General features: G+C 40.1%; 1 protein-coding gene across 4 annotated transcripts in view; it reads left to right on the forward strand.

Moving 5' to 3' along the window:
- Positions 1 to 18,176, forward strand: part of NAV1 (neuron navigator 1) — a 436,382-nt gene that overhangs the window by 278,301 nt on the left and 139,905 nt on the right. For 3 of the 4 annotated variants that reach the window (XM_072137230.1, XM_072137231.1, XM_072137228.1), the window contains exons 12-15: positions 1,930 to 1,982; positions 2,590 to 2,613; positions 2,729 to 2,806; positions 14,757 to 14,840. In XM_072137230.1, coding sequence (XP_071993331.1) covers positions 1,930 to 1,982; positions 2,590 to 2,613; positions 2,729 to 2,806; positions 14,757 to 14,840 — 239 coding nt within the window. The remainder of the gene's footprint in view (positions 1 to 1,929; positions 1,983 to 2,589; positions 2,614 to 2,728; positions 2,807 to 14,756; positions 14,841 to 18,176) is intronic. The other variant, XM_072137232.1, reaches the window with a different exon arrangement.

Below are 18,176 nucleotides of genomic sequence, written 5' to 3' on the forward strand. Positions count from 1 at the left end.
AAATGGCATCCACAAAATAGCAGACATTTGGGATAAAGGAGATTTAATGGCGTTTGCAGACATTAGCAAAACATTTCACATTCCTAAACAGGATTTCTACAAGTACTTAAGATTGAGACATTTTATTTCAGGAATTCACACAAATATGAAAGAGTCCAAGACGGCTTTCGAACGTGCGTTTTTGAACCCTGAAAAAAGTATGCAGGGCATTACCTTAGCGTAAAGAGCTATAGAAGAAATATCACTCTCACACAGATTTCATTGTCTGAAGAAATGGCAGGAAGACTTAGAGATAACTGTTAATGAAAAAACCTGGAATGTAATATTTAGACTATCCTCTTCTCTTTCCAAATGTACATTGCATATGGAAACTAGAAGTAAAATATTATATAGATGGTATTACACTCCTAGCAGACATGCAAAGATATTTCCGAACTGCTCAAGTATGTGTTGGAGATGTCAGACAGGATATGGGGATATATTACATATATTTTGGAAATGTTCTGTGATTCAAGGGCAAATTAACACCAGCATTATCCCTTTTAGGAGTAGGATTATCAGATTATTCACCAGAAGAACAAAACATTATATTCCATGTCTCAACTACGGTAATCACTATCATAGCTTCCCTTTGGAAGTCCCCCAAAGTACCATCTCTTTCCGAACTAACTAGAAGGGTAAATATGGCATGTAATCTTGAAAGAATAATAGTATACAGACATGACACGCGAAAAAAATATTATGCTCGATGGGAACCCTGGAGGAAATCTATTTTTTATAAGGGCACAAATGATGAAGATCCAATGTCAGAGTGTAGTTGATACCTGTCAACAATAAAGTGTTATATACAACTTATATGTTCACAACCAGTGTGAGCTAACTAGAAATGTAAGATACATACTCACTGTATGCCCTATAAAACTGTAAGTGTTTGTTAATTAAGCGACAAATATACTCTTAGAGACCTGCCTGTAACCTGTTTTGTTAAAGGTTAATTCCCCATGTTAAATTTAGTTAGGAAGAGATTCAGAATATAAATGTATGTTACTCCATCTGTTTAATTTGTACCTAAATATGGAAAATAGAGTCTGTATGGATAATGGCATATCTGCGTATATGCAAAGTGATGGATAATATGTATATTCATGCTGACTTAAGTAAAGAAGTTTAAAAAAAAAAACTGTGTCATCCCAGGACAGTGGGGGATGGGGAGTACAGAAAACAATATGAAAGTTGGTCATCCGCAGTATCACCACTGAAGGGGAGCAGGATGAGGTGCAGAGAGAACAGGGGAGATCTTGAAACTCACTATTCTCACACAGCACAGGGTATAGACTTCATGTAACTGGTGTCCTTGGATTTCTTCCACTTATGACATGTTCCCTGCTCCCTCATTTGATGGAAGCTGCCAAGCTGGTCACCATATACATTCTGTAGGTGCACTGTGTAGTGTTCAGTGTTTACTTGTGGGGAAACTAAATGGATTTAATGCTAAATTACTTTGAGAGAGAACACAAGGCATCATGGGATCTGTGGGCAAGCTATCTGGCCTCAGCTTGAGGGCACAGACAGACAGACAGTCCACTTTACCTATGGTGAACAAGATTTTTGTCAAACCCTTTCAGAACTGAAAATGCCATAACTTTAGTAACAAAAGGACGATTAGCACAAAGTAGGCGTAGGTGTGTGTTTGTGTACTGTATATATTTAGCTGCAGAGGGAATGAACACTTTGTATGGAAACATTATGGTCAGATTGTAGACAGGAATCAAGCATTATTCAGATCATTATTATTGTTGAAATATGTAAATTATTTAAACTACAAAAACTGAGTGCAATTTTATATATCTTTGGAAAAAGCTATAGCTGTGTTTGTCTATGTTATGCAGTTATACCTTTTATACTAATATATTAATATTTATTTTTCAGTCCACGGTTCAGTTCTGTCTCTGGCATCAAGTGCATCTTCAACATATTCCTCTGTAAGAACTGACTTGTGAAAGTTTTGTGTATATATCGCTGCCATTGTAGAACACATTAAGATCATTAGCAGTGCATGAAAAAAAATCATCTTATGCTTTAAAGGTAACCTTTCACTAGTAACCCATTCAAGATGATTTTTTCCAGGGGTTTCTGTTGTAGCTGGGTTTGTCCAAAAATTACTTTTATTCCTTATAGATTTCCAGTCTCGGAGGTGGGAGAGGTTTTGGATCCAGTCAAGCTCCCCCGCCTCTGCACAGCTGCTCCCATGGGTAAACTGCCCCCACCGCTCAGTCCACACCACGACGTCACTGATCATCAGTTTTAAAATCCGGCGCAAGCACCAGCCTGCGTGTCCCTGGACATCTCCATGGGTGCACACTGCACAATTGACTGGAAACCTATAAGGAATAAAAGTAATTTTTGGACAAATGCAGCTACACAGAAAACCCCTGGAAAACCCATTACAGTAAAGACTTCCATAAGGTTGAGGTAATTGAGTGGGTTGCTGGTGACAGGTTCCCTTTAAATTAAAACAAGTGCATAGGTCTGCTATTTCTGTAACCTTCTCTCTTCTTTTTTTTTCCACTGGTATGCCACACTTTTCAGGCCGAGGAAAGGATGCAGTCAGAGGTACATTTTAACTTCTTTCTTATTATGCAGTTTCTATAATGACCTGTCCATCTTTCTGAAAGAAACACCATCTTACATAACCACTAAATTTATTTTTATTTTCCTTTCGATGCAGCAAATTCGGAAACTGCGAAGAGAATTAGAATCCTCACAAGAGAAAGTGGCAGTGTTGACCTCTCAGCTGTCTGCCAATGTAAGTAACATAATTTGAAGGAAATAAATACATTTTGATAATTTACTGTAAGGTTGTAGGGTTGTTTGGATTACTGATTATACATCATTCTAATATCGCCAAACTTTGTCTTGTGCATTTTTACCGTTGGGCTTTTATTTAAAGGGAACCTGCCAACAGGGACCTCATTTTTACTAAAGGCAGGTTGCAGAAGCTTATTACACCTGCAGTGCAAATATGCCTTTCTGCCTTCTCTAAGCGTTTGCATTACAAGATAATTGTGTGTTATAACTTGCCTTGCACCCTGACAAAATCCTGGGGTAGTCCCAGAGGCTGGGCTTTGGTTTGGATGCATTTCAAAAAACAACATGTGCCTTGTCTGTGTTACTCACTCCTCAGAGTTTAGACCCCCACTTTTGTGCTCTTGAACAGCTCCACCTCCAGCTCCTTCGCAGAGGTTGCAGCCTGGTCATCCTGACATCAATGGGGGAAGGACAAGCTGTACAGGAGCACAAAGATGGATGCAGCCTGCAGCTCAGACAATTCAGATGTTTTTTGAAATGCAAGGATTTTGTCAGGATGCAAGAGTTAGTTATAACACACAATTATTTTGTAATGCAAATGCTTAGAAACTGCAGAAAGGCATTTTTGCACTGCAGGTGTCATGGGCTTTTACAATCATTCTTTAGTGAAAATGAGGTCCCTGGTGACAGGTTCCCTTTAACTTTGGTATTCTGTCAGTCTGTACCGATTTATCTGAACAAGTGATCAGGAGATCACGTGTTAAAGGGGTATTCCCATCTGGGCAATCACATTTAATTTAATACATTTTCCATATGTAAACATTTCTTCAATTGGATGTTATTAAAAAATATGTTCCTGCGTGAGGATAATTTCTCATTAATGTAGCCCTTAGAAACGAGATAGCTTCCTCGGATACAACCACCTCACAATTTGGCACTGGTGGCCAGACATGTGTTATTGAGTCCTGCCTGATCTCCTGGATTCAGGGATCATTACCACAGGATGGCTGCGGGGCATTTAATAACTCTCAGACATTTCATATACAAAAAACTTTAGTTTTTTTGTACAATCCCTCCAGCAGAGGTGGCCGTATCCAGGGACACAGTCTTGTTTCTAAGGGACCATATGACTACATTTATGAGAAATTATCTTCACATGGGTAAAAATTTTTTAATAACATCTAATTGAAGAAATGTTTACATATGGCAGATTAATCAAACTGAATGTGAATGCCCGGATGAGAATATCCCTTTAATTTTCAATTGGAGGAAAAGAAAACATCAAAACACCCTTGTTTCATATACGAATAGTGATGATGGTGTAAATCAATACACATTTGGTGTTCTATCATCCATAACAACCAGTATATATATATATATATATATATATATATATATATACAGGCAGTCCCCGGGTTACATACAAGATAGGGTCTGGAGGTTTGTTCTTAAGTTGAATTTGTATGTAAGTCGAAACTGTATATTTTATAATGGAAGTTCTAGACAATTTTTTTTCTTTTGCCCCAGTGACAATTGGAGTTTCAAAATTTTTGGTGTAATTGGACCAAGAATTATCAATAAAGCTTCATTACAGACACCTTACAGCTGATCATTGCAGTCTGGGACTATACTAAAGCATTCAGAAAGCTTCACCAGAGGTCACAGTGGGCAGAGGGGTCCGTCTGTAACTATGGGTTGTCTGTAAGTCGGGTGTCCTTAAGTAGGGGACCGCCTGTATATATATATATATATATATATATATATATATATATATATATATATATATAGATTATATATATATATATATATATATATATATATATACACTCACCGGCCACTTTATTAGGTACACCATGTTAGTAACGGGTTGGACCCCCTTTTGCCTTCAGAACTGCCTCAATTCTTCGTGGCATAGATTCAACAAGGTGCTGGAAGCATTCCTCAGAGATTTTGGTCCATATTGACATGATGGCATCACACAGTTGCCGCAGATTTGTCAGCTGCACATCCATGATGCGAATCTCCCGTTCCACCACATCCCAAAGATGCTCTATTGGATTGAGATCTGGTGACTGTGGAGGCCATTTGAGTACAGTGAACTCATTGTCATGTTCAAGAAACCAGTCTGAGATGATTCCAGCTTTATGACATGGCGCATTATCCTGCTGAAAGTAGCCATCAGATGTTGGGTACATTGTGGTCATAAAGGGATGGACATGGTCAGCAACAATACTCAGGTAGGCTGTGGCATTGCAACTATGCTCAATTGGTACCAAGGGGCCCAAAGAGTGCCAAGAAAATATTCCCCACACCATGACACCACCACCACCAGCCTGAACCGTTGATACAAGGCAGGATGGATCCATGCTTTCATGTTGTTGACGCCAAATTCTGACCCTACCATCCGAATGTCGCAGCAGAAATCGAGACTCATCAGACCAGGCAACGTTTTTCCAATCTTCTACTGTCCAATTTCGATGAGCTTGTGCAAATTGTAGCCTCAGTTTCCTGTTCTTAGCTGAAAGGAGTGGCACCCGGCGTGGTCTTCTGCTGCTGTAGCCCATCTGCCTCAAAGTTCGACGTACTGTGCGTTCAGAGATGCACTTCTGCCTACCTTGGTTGTAATGGGTGGTGATTTGAGTCACAGCTCGAAGCAGTCTGCCCATTCTCCTCTGACCTCTGGCATCAACAAGGCATTTCCGCCCACAGAAGTGCCGTTCATTGGATGTTTTTTTCTTTTTCGGACCATTCTCTGTAAACCCTAGAGATGGTTGTGCGTGAAAATCCCAGTAGATCAGCAGTTTCTGAAATACTCAGACCAGCCCTCCTGGCACCAACAACCATGCCACGTTCAAAGGCACTCAAATCACCTTTCTTCCCCATACTGATGCTCGGTTTGAACTGCAGGATATTGTCTTGACCATGTCTACATGCCTAAATGCACTGAGTTGCCACCATGTGATTGGCTGATTAGAAATTAAGTGTTAACGAGCAGTTGGACAGGTGTACCTAATAAAGTGGCCAGTGAGTGTATATATACATAAGTATAAGCAGACTAATTTTTTATATAGCCAGCCAGCCCACTGTAGTATATAACTACACCCTTTAGTATATAGCCAACCCCCTTTAGTATATAGCCAGCCCACTCTAGTATATAGCCAGCCCCCTGTAGTGTATAGCCAGCCCCTTGTAGTATATAACCAGTCAGCCCCCTGTAGTATATAGCCAGCCAACCCCCTGGAGTATATAGTCATACAGCACCCAGTAGTATATAGCCACCCCCTGTAATATATAGCCAGCTCCCTGTAGTAGATAGCCAGCCCACTGTAGTATATAGCCAGCCCCCTTTAGTGTATAGCCAGCCCCCTGTAGTGTATAGCCAGCCATCTCCCTGTAGGATATAGCCAGCCCCTTGTAGTATATATCCAGCCAGCCCCTTATAGTATATAGCAAGCCAGCCCCTTGTAGTATACAGTCTTGGCCATAAGTTTTGAGAATGACACAAATATTATATGTTCACATCTGTTGCCCTCTGGTTTGTACATGTGTTTGTCAGATGTTTTTTTTATCACATACAGAAATACAAGTCCAATCATATTATAAGTAACAAAAGCTTTTATTGACAGTTAGAATGAGTTAATGCAGCAGGTCCTTCTTCTTCAGGACCTTTGCAATTCTCCCTGGCATGCTCTCAATCAACTTCTGGACCAAATCCTGACTGATAGCAGTCCATTCTTGCACAATCAATGCTTGCATTATGTCACAATTTGTTGGTTTTTGTTAGTTCACCGGTGTCTTGATGATTGACCTCAAGTTTTCAATGGGATTAAAATCTGGGGAGTTTCCAGGCCACGGACCCAAAATCTCTATGTTTTGTTCCCTGAAACGATGTTAGCTGCTCCTTTTAAGGCAGGTCTGCAATGAAGTTGAAATGTGTTTTGCGGGAAAAAGTTTATTTTCTAGGCAAATATTGACTATATAGCCAGCCCCCTGTAGCATATAGCCAGCCCCCTGTAGCATATAGCCAGCCAGCCTCCATTTTGCCCAACACAAAAAAAAAAGTAAACTCACATTTCCGATGCCCTGGGCAGGTCCTCTTCTTGCTTCAGCTCCAGTTGAGCGATTGGTCCCATCGTATTTCCAGCACAAAAAATATATTTATTTAGAAAATAGACCGTGGTACTTTTTGCGGAAATGAGCTCATTGCAAGTCCAGCTCTGTGGATAGGTGATTACTTGGTGTTTGGTGGGGTACCCAGTGGTGGAAACCCTAGGATCTTTCAAAAACCAATTGAATGAAGCTGCAAGTCGGACATGCACGCTGCCACTGCATTAACCGCCTCAGTCTCTTACAGAAGTAGTAATGCAGTCCGCCTCTTGTGTCTTTTGCCCACCTGCTCACTTACTTTAGAACTTATTTTTCTTTTTCCATTCTGCACAGGTCAGCCTCGGACCAGCAGGTGCTGCTGTTGATTGTTTCATCCAAGACAGAAGCATAGGATACACACAGATGTTTTATGTTGAATTAAGGGTGCACACAACAGTGTACAGCCCATGAAAGCGGGGCGTGTGGTGGCCAGCTCCCACGGACTGCACATAGTACAGTGGACGGGAGTCCTTGCATTATATTACAATATGATGCAAGGACGTCCTGTCTTCCTGCCGGTCTGCTGTGCCAGAACTGTATTAACCAGGGGTCCCCAAACTTTTTACATAGGGGGCCGTTCACTCCCCCCTCAGACCGTTGGAGGGCCGGACTAAAGTTTAAAAATAAATAACGGTACATGTGACCGCATCCATAATACACTGGTACCCCCTCAATTAATTAGTTCACAAGGGGGTGCAGTATATTAAATATTTTATATATTGGCCCAATTAATTAATTAATTGGGCTAATTAATTATTAAATATACTGGGATCCCTCTCCATTAATTATTGAATATGCCTCCCCCCCATTAATTACTAGACTGCCTCTCATAATTAATTATTTCCTATGCTGCCCCTCATAATTAATTATTTCCTATGCTGCCCCTCATAATTAATTATTTCCTATACTCCCCCTCATAATTAATTATTTCCTGTGCTGCCCCTCATAATTAACTATTTCCTATGCTGCCCCTCATAATTAATTATTTCCTATACTCCCCCTCATAATTAATTATTTCCTGTGCTGCCCCTCATAATTAATTATTTCCTATGCTGCCCCTCATAATTAATTATTTCCTATGCTGCCCCTCATAATTAATTATTTCCTATACTCCCCCTCATAATTAATTATTTCCTGTGCTGCCCCTCATAATTAATTATTTCCTATGCTGCCCCTCATAATTAATTATTTCCTAAGCTGCCCCTCATAATTAATTATTTTCTAAGCTGCCCCTCATAACTTACCTTTGGCACCGGCCACCACAATCTTTTTACTGCCCTTTTTGATAAAAAAATAAAAAACCCTGCACTCACCTAACTTGTTGCCGCGTCCGGGCAGGAAGGGGTGCGCGGCCGCGTGATGACGTCATCACGCGGCCGCGCAGTCTAGTTCATGGAGCGATGTGCGCCGGGGTTGTATTCCGGCCACATCGCTCCAGTTATAGTGCTCGAGCGGCCGTTTCCGGCCGCACCGAGCACTATACAGTGACGGGCAGGAGCTTCCTGTCCGGACGGACGGAGGCTCCTGCCCGACTGTGGAGCGCCGTGGGGGCCCAGGATTGGCGCGGCAAGCGTCGGGGGCCGGATCAAAACGGTCCGCATGTGGCCCGCAGGCCGTAGTTTGGGGAACCCTGGTATTAACTATCAGCAAAATTTTACAACATTTATAGGGGTGAAATGTGTGATAAATCCACAGCTAAGGTGTATATTATGAGGTTCTGTAGCAAATGAGAGCCGTAGTGTGTGTAATGAAGTTCTACAGCAGTTAAGATGTGTATTATGAGGTTCTGCAGCAGCAGATATGTGTATCATGAGGTTATGCAGCAGGTAATACTATTATTTGCAGCAGCTGTCAAAATAACCTTTGGAGGATGGCGCAGATTTTGAGGTTGACAATGGGAAACTAATGTGCCTATGGAAGGGTGCACACAACAGTGTACAGCCCATGGAAGCGGGGCGTGTGGTGGCCAGCTCCCACGGACTGCACATAGTACAGTGGACGGGAGTCCTTGCATTATATTACAATATGATGCAAGGACGTCCTGTCTTCCTGCCGGTCTGCTGTGCCAGAACTGTATTAACTATCAGCAAAATTTTACAACATTTATAGGGGTGAAATGTGTGATAAATCCACAGCTAAGGTGTATATTATGAGGTTCTGTAGCAAATGAGAGCCGTAGTGTGTGTAATGAAGTTCTACAGCAGTTAAGATGTGTATTATGAGGTTCTGCAGCAGCAGATATGTATATCATGAGGTTATGCAGCAGGTAATACTATTATTTGCAGCAGCTGTCAAAATAACCTTCGGAGGATGGTGCAGATTTTGAGGTTGACAATGGGAAACTAATGTGCCTATGGAAGGGGGAGTCACAAAATTTGCCAAAAATTCATAGTGGCAGCCCTGGGTATAACAATTTTATCTTTTTATCTACGGAACTGGTTGATACCTTTTCTTTTTTTGTGGTACATGTTCATAGTATCATAGTATATAAGGCTTGAAAAAGAAGCAAGTCCATCAAGTTTAACCTTTAACCCCTAGGCTCACCAGGACCTTATAGTACGTCCCGGTGGCTAGATGCTTAGCGCACCAGGATGCACTATAACTTCCTGCTTCTGGCACCGGCTCACGAACGGAGCTGTTACCAGATGCAGCGGCTGTCAGCTGTCTATCACAGCTGACACCACGCTGTAACACCCACGATCAGAGCTGACTCCAAACGCGGGTGTTAACCCCTTGCACCCCTTGTCATGCTTGACCGCGGCGTGTAAGGGTGTTTCCGCTATGGATCGGATCCCCCGTGCCGCTTACCGGGGGATCCGGTCCACTTCTGGGCAGCCCCGAAGTCTGCCTAGTGCTCCGGGGCTGCCCGATGTTCTGTGCAGTCAGATCCCTTCCGGATCTGACTGTAAACTGTCTGTGCATGCTCTGCATGCTCACACAGTTTACACTGCTCTACAATGAAAAAGCATTGTAGAGTAATGTAATGAACTTGAACCAGCGATCAGAGCGTCGCTGGTTCAAGTTCAAATATGGAAAAGTAAAAACATGTAAAAACACTAAACACTACACATTATAATAGATAAAAAATAAATACATAAAAATATAAGCCCCTAAAATGTCACTTTCCCATAAAAACACTCCGAAAAAAGATCATTTTTTATTAATATCTTTTAAAAAATGCTCTAAAAAGTGATAAAAAAGGTTCTGCACACTAAAATAAGCCCACTATAAAGAACAACTCTTCTCGCAAAAAATAAGCCCCTAACCAGATTTGTCAACCGAAAAATAAAAAACTTATGCATATGAAAAGATGTTGATGCTACAATGAACAAGATTTTCTCCAAGTTAGTTTTTATTCAGTACAATTGAATAAAATACACAAAACCCCCACATATTTGGTATCACTTCGTCCGTATCAATCTGCATAATAAAACAGAATCGTTATTAGATCCGCAAAGTGAATCCCGTAAAAAAAAAACGCTCCAAAAAAGATAATTTTTAATTAATACCCTATAAAAATGCTCTAAAAAGTGATTTAAAAAATGTTAACACCACTAAAAAGAACAATCCTTCTCGCAAAAAATAAGCCCTTAAATGGATTTGTGAGGCGAAAAATTAAAAAATTATGCATATGAAAGATGGTGATGCTAAATTTAACATTTTTGCCAAATTACTTCTTATTCCGTAAAAATGGGAAAAAAATAAAAATATCTATATAAATGAGGTATTTTCGTAATCGTGGCGACCCATAAAATAAAAATAGTACAATATTTTTATGGTATGGTTAACAGCCCCCCCCCCCCCAAAAAAAACCTTCACCAATTAGCTATAGATTCCCCAAAATTACGTACCAGAAAAGTGCATCTCATGTGGCAAAAGAAATAAGCTCCTATAGGTGCACATTAAAAAAAGAAAAAAATATATAGCCTGTACAATGTGACATAGCAAATCTGCTCTGGATGGCGCCTCCTTCCCTTCTATGCCCGGCCGTGTGCCCATACAGCAGCTTACCACCACATATGGGGTATCAGTGTACTCGGGAGAAATTGGGTATCAAACTTTGTGGAGCCTTGTATAATTTTCCACCCAAAATGAGTGTATTGTGAAAAAATATTACAATTTGTAGACTGCACCTCCATTTTGTTTTAAACCCTATAAAACACCTAGAGGGTTAACAAACTTCTTAAGTGGTTTTTCATACATTGAGGGGTGTAGTTTCCATAATGGGGTAATTTACGAGTCTAGCTATTATTTAGGCCTCTCAGTGTCAATTAGAAGTTGAGCAGGTCCATCTAAATACGGCTTTTGGTGATTTTACAAAAAATGTGAAAAATTATACCTAAATTCTGGGCCTCGTAACATTCTAGTAAAATATGTGGAATCTTAAAAAAACCATGGAAACATAAAGCAGACAGTGTTAGTTATGACATTATTTGGGTGCTATGACTATCTGCATAAAAAGTAGAGAATTTAGAACGTTGAAAATAAAGAATTTTTAAAAAAATTTTTTGCCAAATTTAGTTTTTTTTCAAAACTAAATACAAAAGATTTCATCCAAATTTGTAAACTAATTTGAAGTACAATGTGTCACGAGAAAACAATCTTAAAATCCCCTGGATATCTCATAGCGTTCCAAAGCTATGCCCCCTTGTCCTGGTCGCAGGAATAGGTATAAAAAGATCTTTGGAGAGATCCTTGTACTGCCCGTTCAGGCATTTGTACATTGTAATGAGGTCTCCCCTCAGTCGTATTCTTTCTAAACTGAATTATCCCATTTTTTGTAATCGGTCATTGTATTCTAGTTCCCCCATTCCCCTAATAATCTTGGTTGCTCTCCTCTGCACTCCTTCCAGTTCTACTATGTCTTTTTTAAAAACAGGTGCCCAAAACTGTACACAATATTCCATGTGTGGTCTGACTTGTGATTTGTATAAGGGCAAAACTATGTATTTATTATGAGATTCTATTCCCCTCTAGATAGATCCCATAATTGTAGCAGCAGCTGCCTGGCTCTGGTCGCTAAAATTAAGTTTACCATCCACCAATACCCCCAAGTCTTATTCAGCTCCAGTTTTACCAAGTAATTGACTGTTTAGAACATAATTATTCTTTTTTTTTTCATGCCCCATCTGCATAACTTTAAATTTATCTACATTAAACTTCATCAACCATGTCTCTGCCCACTCCTCAAACTTCCACAAATCTAAACTATGAACCTCAGTATTAATTACTTTACTTGTATCATCTGCAAAAATTGAAACCAGGCAGTGTAAACCCACTACAAGGTCATTAATAAAAATATTAAAAAGAAGTGGCCCCAATACTGACCCCTGTGACACTCCACTGGTAATGTCAACCCATTCTGAGAATGTGCCATTACTGATGACCCTCTGTTTTTATCACTAAGTCAATTACTTACCCAAATACACAGATTTTCTTCTAGTACCAACCTTTTATGCGGTACTGTGTCAAATGCTGTTAAAAAGTCCAGATATGCAACATCCACAGCGTCCCCCAGATCCAGTCTGGAACCTACTTCCTCATAGAAACCAATCAGATTAGTCTGACAGGACCGATCTCTCCTAAACCCATGCTGATGCTGGGTTATAAGGTTATGTACAGTTATATACTCCAGGATAGCATCTCTAACAAACCCCTCAAATATTTTCCCCACAACAATAGGTCTGTAGTTTCCAGGATCGCTTTTTGATATATTTTTGTATATTGGTACCACATTTGCTAAAGGTCAGTCCTGTGGAACATAACCAGGGAATCTTTAAATATTAAAATTAATGGTCTGTCTATCACGGTACATAGTTCATGCATAACCCGGGGGTGCATGCCATCTGGCTCAGGTGATTTGTGGTTGAGAGGCGGCGTCGTACCTCTTACTGGGTTAAGCTGTTGATAGTCCGAAGAGAATTTTCATCATTCCTCATTCCTTTTATCCACTAGGGAATTTTCCTGGGTAAAGACAGTCGATAAGGTGACATTCATTAGACTGGCCCTTTACTCATCTTCTTCCACCATGACGCCCATGTTAAATTTTTTCTCTGCTTGGCTATATTTCTCTCAGTCTTTATTTTTGTGGCCCTTATCTGCTTTTTGCAGGATTTATCTTTCTCTGTATTATTTGTGTTTTAGCAATTTAAACGCCTTATAATTCTTGCTTATTGCTCTCCTTACAAGATTAGTTAGCCACATTGGCTTTTTCTTGTTCCTCTTATGCTTTTAACCATAAGGTATGTGTTTCTCACAGGCCTTTTTTTAGAATATTTGTGAAAAAGTCCCATTTTGGGGGGGGGGGGGTGTCTTTGAGAACATTGTCCCAGTTTATGCCTAAAAGGTCTTCCCTTTGTTGCTGAAAATTTGCCCTCCTGAAGTTTAGAGTATTTGTTGCCCCTCTACTAACGCTCTTACTAAAGTGTAATTCAAAATCAATTATATTATGATTTCTATTACCCATTCCCCCCCCCCCCCCAATCTGTCATTTTTATACCCTGTCAAGTCTGTTTGTTAGGCTGAGGTCCAGCAGTGCCCCCACCCCCCCTTGTTGGCTCCAGGACTAGTTGCGACAGGTAATTGTTGTCGCCAAAAACCTGCTACCTTTGTAGGACCTGCAGGTTTCTGCCCCCCAGTCAATATCTGGGTAATTGAAGTCCCCCATGATAAGTACTTCACCATGCTTTGAAGCCGCATCCATTTGTCTTATCAGCTTTTCCTCTGCTGCCTTATTATATTTGGAGCCTTGTAATAAACCCCTAGTAATATTTTATTATTCTTTTTCCCTCCCCTTATCACCACCCATAGGGACTCCACATTTTAATTTCCGTCACCAATGTCATCTGGCAGGACAGGCTTGAGGCAAGATTTCAATTATAAACAAACCCCTCCCTCTTTTTATTTATTCGATTATTTCTAAAAAGACTATAACCATCCATAGTAACAGCCCAGTTATAGCTACTGTCCAGCCATGTCTCGTTGATTCCCACTATATCATATTTGCGCTCCAACATCAAGAGTTCCAGTTCCTCCATTTTGTTTGTGAGGCTTCTGGCATTTGTGTACATACACTTTATATGGTTTTCCCTATTCCTATTCCTTTGGTTCTTATTCCCCAATCTAATTCCAGCCCACCTTCCTCCCCCATGGACTATGACTCTTTCCAGTTCCCTATCTACACTGTCACTGCCCTGCATAAGTGTAGTTGTCCTCCCCCCCAAGTCTCTAGTTTAAACACTCCTCCAATCTTCAAGCCATTTTCCCCCCAAAACAGCTGCACCCTCCCCATTGAGGTGCAGCCCATCCATACTGTAGAGCCTGTAGCCGACAAAAAACTCAGCCCAGTTCTCCATGAACCCAAAGCCGTCCTTCCTACACCAACTTTTGAGCCACTTTTTTACCTCCCTGATCTCCCACTGCCTTTCTGGTGTGGCATATTGTACAGGTCGTATTTTTTTTATTTCATTTTTTATTTAAAACTTTTTTTTCCTGCTTTTTATTTGTCCCACTATGGGACATGAACAAGCAATCATCTGTCTGAAGGCACTTAACTGTGACCTATGTTACACTGGGTTGTTAGTTGCAGCTGACACCTCATGCTCACTGAGGCCAACTCAACTCTAGTGATGAGCTGAAGCAATGGATATATCACATCATATATATATATCACAGCTTTCACATATTTGTGTGGTGACATTTTAAATAGTTTTGTAATACAAATATAACCAATTATAGTTATTTATTGTATTACAGTTGTCTTTATGTGTGAGTTTTATCTCTTAATATTTCATTTATTGCAGGCAAATTTAGTCGCTGCATTTGAACAGTCTTTAGTCAACATGACTTCAAGACTACGCAATCTAGCTGATTCTGCACAAGAAAAGGTAATCATTCCAAAATTGGGAAGTAAAAGTGAACATAATTTGGTGTCTTTCTCTGTTAATATTCATCCTTATTTTAGCTGTCTAAGGCTGCTTTCACACAGCCGTAGCCCGGGTAGCCTACAGCCGTGCTCTGAACAGGAGGCGCTAACAATGCACGGCGCCCTGCATTCTTTGCGACACATTATCCCATTATATTCTACATTGTCAGTGTCACAGTGATGCAAAAAACGATCTTTGAAGGCTGTAAACTGATGATGCGGAATGCTGAGACCAGTCACACCAGTATTACCCTTTTTGCTAACTCCCAACACTGAGTACAACAGTTAAGTTATTAAGTTCCGCAGTCGAACCTGAAGAACCTAAAAAATAGCCATAGTGTATTGACATCACCTAAAATGCACATATCAATAAACACATTAACTTATAAACATCTATGGTTAAATCTGTCAAAATATAAGAACGATTAAGGTGAAAAGAAAATATATATTTAAATTACTTGACTTTTGCCTTTTTTACCACCCATAAAATAATGATCACATCACGTAAATATACATCAGCCTTTAATATACCAGTTTGCAGAGATGCCATATATTTATGGTCCTCCTTCCTAGTCACTGCTAGGGGAAGGATTTAGGTATGACTGTAATCAACAGCCTCTGGTCTTGGTGCCTTTATTAGGATCTGACTGGTTTCCAATCCTGATAATGAAATCTACGCATGCAGGCATGTATTTACTTCTAATACTGTGGAGCATCATTTTCTGAACATTGTGGCGATCTCTGGGATATTCTTCACAGCTAGTTAGGTACAATAGATCACTTTTAGAGGCTATAAAAGCCTGTTTGTATAAATCCCTCCTCACCCTCTCATCTTTTGAAGGTGCAGAACTTTTTCGTGTTTTTTAATCCAATAATTTTTTTATTGAAGACTCAAATAATTCTTAAATTTTTAACAAAGAAAAAAAACATAGCAATTAAACAAACAGGACACAATAAAACAATACTTCCCCTCCCACTCGGTCAGTGCACCATCCATTAGTCTTTAAAGGAAACCTACCATTTAAAAATGGTAGTTCTAACCCACAAATACATCGCACCAGCTCAGGGTGAGCTGGTGACGGAGCTGGTGCAATATATTTGTGGGTAAGAACTACCAATTTTTAAGTGGTAGGTTTCCTTTAAGTAAAAAGTCCATATGATTTTAAATGTCCTCATTACTAAATATTCCACAATCTGGAAAAAAAACTGTGATGAAGAGTCATAGAAAGCGACACCAGTCTCAGGCAAAGAAGTAACAGTACAGGCGGTCACCTACTTAAGAACACTCGACTTACATACGACCCCTAGTTACAAACGGACCTCTGGATATTGGTTATTTATTGTGCTTTAGTCCTGGGCTACAATAAACAGCTATAACAGTTATTAAATGTGTCTGTAATGAAGCTTTAGTGTTAATATTAATTCTTATGACAATCCATCATTTTTAAAATCCAATTGTCACAGAGACCAAAAAAGTTCTGTCTGGGATTACAATTATAAAATATACAGTTCCGACTTACATACAAATTCAACTTAAGAACAAACCTACAGACCCTATCTTGTATGTAACCCGGGGACTGCCTGTATTGATCAATTTAGCACTCCTCATAGCAATCTGTCCCTGGTAAGAGTCAGTGCAGCCAACCTATGACTCTCTATCATATTAAGGTTAGATACATATCCCAAAAGAAATTGGAGTATGTGTACCATTGGTAGAATACGTTTTGTCAATCAGATCAAGGACTTTTGTCTAGTGCGAACACAACTTATGACAACTCCACTTCAAATGTATCAAGTCTGCATTGGACATGTTACATCTAGAGCAACGATCATTACTTCTGGAACTTGCTCCAAAGGTATCTGTTAGTGAGGCACACCGCCTTTTATACCCCATCCAGAACAATTGGGTCGGTGTAAAAGGCATTGTGCCTCACTAACAGATACTAACAGAATCTCTCTCCATTGATCATCGGATGTATTGCCGACATCCAGTTCCCATTTAGCATATATCCTTAAAGGGAGTTGTTTGAGATGGGCATCCTGTAGGTAGGAGTAATTCACTGAAATAATCATCCTGGTATTCACTAGTTTAGCAATCATATCTATTACAACATTATGCAAGGATGTTTTAATTGGCATGGAGCGTGCCTGTTGCGTTATAGAATGCCTAAGTTGTAAAAGCAATAGCAAGGGAGACTAAATTCCAAGTGTAGCTGTTCAAAAGACTTTAAATCTGTACCCTCATAAAGTTGGGCCATCCTGGTCACTCCACTGGAAATCGATGTCCAGTGTAACCATCTATCCCTAACAAGTGTCTTGTTTTCCACCAAATCTTGTCTATAAGCCGCATCATGAGATCTTTATTGACAGTGCTAAAAAACCCCACTTTCAGGCCTTCCAACAGACTAGCAGTCCCAAGTAGATGTCGGAGAAATTTCTGGGATATAGAACCCTCTGAGAGTTCCCCCCAACCCCTCAAGTGTTGCAGCTGGGTTGACAAAAATTAAACCATGGTTTAGGTAGAGCTAGTCCCCCATTATCTTTAGGGCTTTAAAGTGTCACTAATTGGTTACTCTGGACTCATTTCTTCCAAATCAGGCCCCTAACTTTTAACCTTATGGAACAGTTTGATTGGGAGCCAAACAGGAGACTTGTGAAGAAAATACAATAACTGTGGAATCATAATCATTTTGATCAGATTTGCACAACCATTCACCGATAATGGGAGTTGGCACCAATCTTTTAATTGTTGTTGGAATATCCTGAGCAGGGTGATAATATTTAGAACTGCAAGTGACATTTGCCGTAGATAAATACTCCTAAATACTTAAAGGACATCTATCACCACTTTAGGGGTATTAGACTGTCCTACAACTCATGCTCGTTACCTGTGGGGGAGGATGACGCAACCCAGAGCACCTCCAGTACTTTTTGCTAAGTTTATAAAGTTGCTTTATCTGCGATTCTGGAGTCTGGAGACTAGCTAAAAGAAGCTAGATCATCCCCTACAGGTAACAAGCATGAGTTATAGGTCAGTCTAACACCCCTAAAGTGGTGATAGATGTTCTTTAAAACAGAGACTATGGAGAGACCAATATCAGAAAAAGTTTTAGGACATACTTAGGGAGGCAATACCTAGGCAATTTAGTTCAATTAATAGAAAGGCTAGATAACCATCCGAAGAAAGTAATAATGTCTATTGCTATAGGCAGAGAGGTAGACCAGTCATCTAAAAAGGTAGCAAGTTGTTTGCATACAATGCCACCCTTTCATGTAATGAACCATACTGAAAACCCTG

This window comes from Engystomops pustulosus, chromosome 2 (genome assembly GCF_040894005.1).
Source record: "Engystomops pustulosus chromosome 2, aEngPut4.maternal, whole genome shotgun sequence".
Taxonomy (NCBI): Eukaryota; Metazoa; Chordata; class Amphibia; order Anura; family Leptodactylidae; genus Engystomops; species Engystomops pustulosus.